This window comes from Carya illinoinensis, chromosome 1 (genome assembly GCF_018687715.1).
Source record: "Carya illinoinensis cultivar Pawnee chromosome 1, C.illinoinensisPawnee_v1, whole genome shotgun sequence".
In the NCBI taxonomy this organism is placed as follows: Eukaryota; Viridiplantae; Streptophyta; class Magnoliopsida; order Fagales; family Juglandaceae; genus Carya; species Carya illinoinensis.
The window spans coordinates 30657020-30664773 of NC_056752.1; the positions used below are offsets into that span (position 1 = coordinate 30657020).

Consider the following 7754-nt stretch of genomic DNA (forward strand, 5'->3'; position numbering starts at 1 on the left):
ACGATATACTAATATCTCTGGCAACCGGGTTTAGCACCCCTTTTCTGAGGTATAGGTAGGCCTGAATTCGGGATATAGCTAGGACGTGGTCAGAGTATGATAGCCCAAAGGGCCCTGATTATAAATACACAAACGGTACAAAGTTAAAAAGACGAACTGTGCAAATGCTGACAGATCGATGAAAGGATTTAGTTAATTTCGGGACCCTAAAACTTTTGATAACCCAAAGGATGAATAGCGGCCATGTAAACCAACATGAAGAAAACATGTAAATCAACGCGAAATTAAGTTTGAAATAGAAAATTATTTATACGTTTATAGCTAGCTTGCTAGATCCGTTGTCCGTGTTAAATCGCTAGCTATCATAAACAGCCAGTACTACGTGCATTATTAAGCATGCATCCTGGCTGTGAGTAGCGATGGAGGATTTTAATACATTTCTTACCTCCAAATATCCTATCATCATGATCAGCCTTAGAAAGAAGTAAAAGGAACCCAGCTCGTACTTTCCCTCGATCTTGTATCACTGGCATAAATATATATCATCCAACAGCTTGTTCCAAACTTGATGAAGTACCCCAACACATGCCTGCTGCCTGTACGCAAATTAAGGCTGAATTTCTTTTCATATATACTTCAAATCTTTCATCTAAAACGTCCTACTTTTAACCGTATGGCCAATAATTTACAGTTCGTACTGATTAATTACATAAGAAGCAGAAAAATCCTTAATTTCTTCAGTCCAACCAAAAAAGGCCAGCTTAGAATTAAGCGAACTTACACGGACAAACACGCACGCAACATGCACACAAACATACAGAGAGTAATATAAAAGCTGGTTATTTATCCCCGCATTACCAGTCAGATCATTATCTTTTTATGTACAATATTAGATCAAGAAGATTGCCAGTACAAGCTGAGCCTCTGACTTATGAGTGTCTTTAAATATGTAGATTTGTGCATATGTGCGTGTCAAACCAATTATATAACCTATTTACGATCTGTGCTTTAGATACTTACCACTCACCATATATATATAAAACTTACCATCCACCTTCTTATCCTCTACATGTAGAAAATTTTTATCTGGTCTGCTCATTTAGCGAAGTGATCGGCTATAGTCTGCATGACCTTAACCTGGGTGGCAAGACACGTCATATAGTGGGCTGTCTCCTCCAACAAGCTACACATATCCATGGTTTTCCCACCTGGTACAAGTTGTCTAAGCTTTTTGGTTTGGCTTGGCTCCCCTTGGGGATCATTCTTGATGATCCTTTTCTTCTTCAAGCGAAAAGACCTCCTTCTGATTATCATATTGTGGCGCCTTGCACGGGTTCGAAGCTTGAAAAGAAGGGCCCGGCTCCAAGCCCTCCTCGACCCAACTGCGCGCGCCATTGACAAATAAGCCGCGATCTTGATTTTGTGGCTTCGTGTACGGACTTCTTCCTCGATGGAGGAGGAAACTGGTATAGGGTTTCTCATTCGCGAGAGGGCAAAGATAAATCTACGAGCAAACTTAGTTTTGCGGGAGTTGGGATTAAGGGATACACCCTTTGGGGTCATGTTGGGTGCAAAGAAGATCCCTAGTACCGAATGCTAAAACAAGACTGAGAGCTGGTTATATGATGGTGGTGGGGATCCCAATTCTAGTACAACTTAGTCTGACAGAAGTGACTTTTGTGATGAAAGAGAGACAAACAGGTAACCATTAAAGATTGGAAGTTGGGATTTCCTTCTGACACAAAGGGTCCTCCTGCTTGCAAGTACAAAAGGCAAAACTCAGCTTTTGAGAGAGAGAGAGAGAGAGAGAGAGGTATTGGATGCAGATAATTATAAGGAAGCAAGGAAGCAAATATGGTTTAGATTTGAGGGAGAAGAAGGGTAGGAGAGGGGGATTGAAATTGAGCGGCCACAGAGAATTTAGACTTTGTAACCATGGTTTTATTCATACAACTTAATCAACTAAACTTAGTTATCTTTATCATAAAGATGTGCCCTTTGTCGGTTTGCAATAGAGAGCGTGGGAATCACGCCAGGGCCGGCAAATTAAAGTCGTGAAACATTAATATATTACTGCAGAAAATTTGCAGCAGATTACTTTATGTTGTCAAAGAATGTTGTTAGCAAATAGCCCACCGTAAGACAAGGAGAGGGTGCGTGCGCCATGATTCTAAGCCCGTGAGTGAATCGCGTGCAAAACACTTGCCACAAGATCATCCGCATGCAGACAGTCCAATATTTTTTCTCTTTTTTATTTTTTTATTTTTTGTGTGTAGTTTCACTTTCAAGGAATAAGGGTGGGAGAAGTGGATTGGTGGACCCACCAAAGGCCAACCACCACATGATAGCACATGGATCAGTAACCCACTTGTCTGATGGAACCTTTTTCTCTTTTCTAATCTCCCATTACTTCCTTATCAATTATGCTTTGTGTCCGGGTTAGGTCTAAAGAATCCCTCATTCTTTGCTAATCTTCTTTTTCTTTCTTTTCTCTTTTTAAGCAAATAGGGTTAGATCAGGTCCGACCCTATTCATCGGCATTTATATATAGTCCGCGTGCAGATTAGATATATGTCCCGAAACTGAATAATTAAGTGGCGAGACTTAATTCATAGCCTCTATTTCTTCAAAGACAATATGATTAAAGAATATGTTTTGCCAGCGAAACCAATACCATCAGTGTTACGTACTCGGCTTCTTTGTTTTCGCAAATAAGATGAGATGATCGATCAATTGAAATTAAAATTAAAAATTTAATAAAATATTATTAGATTATATTTTTTTAATATTTTTTTTGTTTTGAGATTTGAAAAAATTGAATTGTTTATTTTATCTTATGTGTAAATTTAAAAAAGTTGTAACGATTAGATGAGATGAGATTAGATGAGTTAATGTAATGATTATAATCTTGTCCATCATCTCAAAAACAATTATGCATATTATAAATTTCTCAATTTCAGTCACATTCTTAATTAAAATCTCAATAACATTAATTAACGTCTCTAGATCTTAAGCTGGAATTAGAAAGGAATATATATATATATACACAAACATACATAGTACTTGAATTGTGACCATTACTTTCACCCCTAGTTAAAATATCATGGATACGTCTCTTTGATCATGACAAGGAATATTCTCTTTAATTTAATTAGGTGAAGTAAAGAGGATTCGGTGACCACCAAAATATAATTAAGTGTTGTAGCTCTTAAACGTTCGTACCAAAAAACAATACGAAAAACCAACGGTGTGGATTGTCCAATTTTAAAATTATGTCACTACAGCATAATTGGCTTTTTGCAAGAAAAAAATTGTTCCAAAAAATCCAAATTTCGTTGCAAAAGAGTATTTGCAACAATGACATCTTGTTGTCCTACTCCCGCAAATGCCACATTGGTGAAAGTTTATTCCAATGAGATTTCTTTCATTGCAAATAGTCATGACTTTTTGCCATGAGATTTTATCACAGCAAATTGATTTATCGTCATTGCAAATAGGGTTCACAATCATATGGGCAAGCATTGAAAATAGGGTACACAATCTTATGGGCAAGCATTGCAAATAGGGTTATATTTGCAATGGTACATTTCATTTCAAAAGAGTATAATGTCTATTTGCAACGAAATGTTCATTCATTGTAAATAGCTATTTGTGACGGGGAAAAAAAAAAAGTTATTTGCAGCAAATTGATCTTGCTGCAAATAGTCCTATCTACCTTTGAAAAAAAAAAACATATTTAGAACAAAATATACATTTTGTTGTGAAAGAGTATGTCTATTTGAAATGGAATGTATAGTTCATTGCAAAAGAATATGTCTATTTAATTACAAGGAAATGTAAATTTCGTTGTAAAAAAAGGTATGCCTATTTGCAAGGAAATGTACTTATTTGCTATGAAAAAAAAAAAAACTATTTGCAGCAAATGTATCTTGCTGCAAATAGTCTTATGTAAGAACAAAATAATCCAATATCATACATTAGGTGATATGCTCATCATCCTTTCAAACACTAAATAAAGATTGATTCAAGTGTTATAATAATTAAAAATAAATCCAACATAGATAATATGCAAAAAAAAGAAAAAAAAAATCTCGGGTCTAATATTGATACATTCATTACGTGAGCAAGTAATACATCTAACTCATAAGTGAGCTCTCATGCTTCACTTTAACCTCCAAAATATCATTCCAATATCCTTACAAATTAATCTCACTTCACCATGACATCCAACTACAAATACAATACCAATCCTCATACATACTATGCCTTTATACATACACAATCTAAACCAAACATGCATATACAATCCACCAAAATATACATTGATATGGCTTCCCCAAATTTCATCCATACACAATGAATGCAGAAAATATATACATATATGTCCATCATTTAGAAACCAACACTATCATCATACTTTTCAAACTCCACTACAACTCTATCATTTAATCCAAACACCTCAAGACAAGCCATCTCCAATTATGCAGCAGGCATATATGCTTGGAATTTAATTAAATAAGTGACTTTACAAATTATACTATTGTACCAACTGCACACATACATTAAATCCATTTGCAAGGATCTAGACTCTATATGCAACAAACCAAAGCGTAGTGGATTTTCTCAAGTATTGCAGTTAGGTTTTAACACAATGGCTTGTAGGCAACATCCTAATTAACAACTTACTTAGGATGTGAGAATCTCTTTCTAAGTAGCTTGTACATAGCATGTGAGAATTTCTAAATAGCTTGTACATGTGAGAATCTCTAGAGATGATCTAGAGTTGTTGTCCAACAAAGAAGTCACTAAGATGCAGAACTTATTTGCCCAAATTTGCTTCCATGGGAGAGAGAGAGAGAGAGAGAGAGAGAGAGAGAGACCGAGGGGTTTATTGGTCTGGAACCATGGTCGAACATCAAGGGGATGATTGGGGCTTGGCATTGGGCTTGATGGTGGCAACTCACAAAGAATGAGAGAGTACGTATTTGAGAGAATGGGAGAATTTGGGAGTAGAGAAAAGGAAAATTAGAGTTTTAAAGGGTATTTAAATATGAAGCATTTTGCAAGGAAAGTATAACCGTTGTTAATGCTAAAAGAGTCTGAGTGCACCAAACGGAGTTTCGTACAGTGATCAGTCCAAATTGAAATGCGAAGAAATGAAAAATTGTTACAAAGCATGTGTTCATTCATTTCCAAAGAATTAGAAAACTCGTCAACAATTATTTGCAGCAAATTACTAAGTCGTTGGAAATGGTTTTGTTATATTCCTTACATATGCAATGAATTATAAAAGATGTTGCAAACAATTATTTGCAACGATAGACTTCGCTACAAATAATTAATTACAACAAATTACTAACTCGTCATAAATGGTTTTTGTTATATATAAATTTCCAACGAATTAGAAAACTTGTTGCAAATAAAAATTTCCAATAAATTAGAAAAGTAGGTGCAAATTTATGAACTGCATTTATTTTTTGCAACTGCAACAAAGTTATTTCCATTGGTACTGATAGAAATAGTATTTTGCCAACAAAAGTTTGTCGTTGGTAATTGAATTTTTCTATTTTGCAATGGAACGCCCTCATTGCTATAGTCGAGATTTTATTTTTTGCTTTTTTACAACGAAAAAAAGTCATTGCTAATTAAAAAAATATTTTTTGCAGCAGAAGACTGAAGTCATGCAATAGAGTCAGCAAAGGATTTTTGCTATATGTGGAGGAGTTAATATTGGTATGGCTCAAACTAGGGCCCTAGGTCCATCATCCATAAAGGATAACTATTCAAATGAGTCATGTGGTCTAACAAAGGCCCTAACCGGCCTGATTATTAGGAGGGATAAACCCCCAACTTGTGAATATGGATGACATGGTAATTAGATAATTCTGATACATTACGCATAAGCCTTCTAATGGCTAAGCATTGTGCAGAGTTAATCAGTTTATGGTACTCATCCAATATTCTCCACGTCTATATATAGAGAAAACAGGTAACCTTTGAATCATCTAATTGTGCTTCTTGAGTTATTATCCATTACTTATTGCTAACTTAGGAATCAGAGGTTTCAGAGACACACTATGCTGCCTACACAACGATTTGCAGGTTAACAATCACAACCGATGGTGGGACATGTCCTTTACAGTGGCGCCATCTATGGGATTCTGTAATCTCTTATTTCAATTTCTCATTGGACTTCAATGTGGTTCTCTCATGCCGACCGTGACACATTCTCAAGCAACTCGTGAACCAAAAGCAATGCCTACCGACATGGAAACTCGATTAGCAATGACTGAAGAAAAGCTAAAAATGGCATTAGACACCATGGAAAACTTCAAAAAAGAGAACGAGGAACTCAAGCACCGCAACATTGAGCTCAGTGATGCTACCATGCCCAGCCATAGTGAACAGGGAGAAGGTGAAGCACATAGCAATGGGGGAGTGAACACAGAGGATGTGGAAAAGAAGAAGCTGCATGACGAGCTACGTAGCCTCGCATGCAAGTACGATGGGATGGCAAAAGGTGTGAGGATCTTCCTCGGTGGAACAACTGTTGAGCCGCACAAATTTGCCTTATAGCACTAAAATAATGGTTGTGCCGCATCCCTAAAGTTTAAAGTATCATAGATAGAGATGTATGATGTGTCCAACAACTCATTAGATCACTTAGAAAACTTTAAGGCACATAACACTTCACGATTTTCCAAGAGAAATTGCCTGTCGACCTTTTCCCCTAACTTTGAGAGGGATGGCAAGAAAATGGTTTGGAACACTCCAGCCAGGATTAATCAATAGCTTTGAAGAGCTAACCATTAGAATTCTTAACACAATTTATGCCCAACAAGAGGTGTAGGCGCCCAACGGCATGGGGAGGAAAGCCTAAAGACATACCTCATCTACTTTAATAAAGAAATGTTGATGACAGATGATCAAGATGAGAAGATTAATCTAGCCACCATGTTACGTGGGATCTGGCCACATAGCCCTTTCATGGCTAAGTTGGCTAGAAAGGACTCATCTGCTCAGTTTATAGATAAGGCGGATGACTTCATTAATGCCAAAGATACATTGTTGGCACTTGTAGAACCAAGGAAAGGGGAGCCAAAGGCAAAACACAAAAGCAGTTCAGGGGATAAGAAATCTGCATCAAACCACCAAAATAGGAGGCATGAAAGGCGACAAGAGCATAATGCCCAACTTATCCATAATAATTTGAATGTACAAGAAAATGAAGAGTCGGAAAGGGAGTATCACCAGCCCAAGACCAGCAGGCCCTACTGCAAATATCATCAAACGAGCTCACACTGGACAGAGGACTGCACAACCATGAAGAAAAGTTTGACCGAACTGGCAAGCACTGGAGAGCTTGAGTGAATGGTCATGAAGCGAGCAACCCAAACGACAATTTGAAAGAGGACACAACCTACGTAGAAGCAGCATACCAGGTAGGCGGTGCCCATCAAGAGAAGATGCCCATAATGATGAAAGGGACAGAGCGCCTCAGAATAATGATAGGGACATGGCGCCCCTAGGCAAAATTAGGACAAAAGCAGGCGGATTTGCTAGGGGTAGCGCATCCTCATCTAGTAGGAGGGTGCACGCATGAAGGGCGAGATATAAATAAATTTAAGCAGAGGACAGGTCACCCAAGCACCAAAAACTTGATGCTTTAGTAGCTACCTCTTTCAGGAAAGAAGATTGTGAAAGAGTATTGTACCCTCACGATGATGCACTACTAGTAACCCAACTGGTCACTA

General features: G+C 37.3%; 1 protein-coding gene across 2 annotated transcripts; it reads right to left on the reverse strand.

Moving 5' to 3' along the window:
* Nucleotides 1–284: 284 nt before the first annotated feature.
* On the reverse strand, nucleotides 285–1949 carry LOC122314974 (transcription factor IBH1-like). 2 transcript variants are annotated; one of them, XR_006243922.1, is made up of 2 exons: nucleotides 1028–1949; nucleotides 285–596 (listed from the first exon to the last, which is right to left on the reverse strand). XR_006243922.1 is itself a non-coding variant. In XM_043130641.1 (2 exons), exon 1 carries the CDS (start codon nucleotides 1561–1563, stop codon nucleotides 1096–1098), a length of 468 nt encoding a protein of 155 aa, XP_042986575.1. In that variant the 5' UTR covers nucleotides 1564–1949; the 3' UTR covers nucleotides 285–596; nucleotides 1048–1095. The 2 variants fall into 2 exon arrangements, 1 of the variants encoding a protein (XP_042986575.1); XM_043130641.1 differs by having other exon boundaries at nucleotides 1048–1949.
* Between the last annotated feature and the right edge of the window lie 5805 nt (nucleotides 1950–7754).

What these genes read in the sequence shown, in the direction of transcription:
- LOC122314974 (XM_043130641.1), bottom strand. Translation starts at nt 1,563, where the DNA reads ATGACCCCAAAGGGTGTATCCCTTAATCCCAACTCCCGCAAAACTAAG.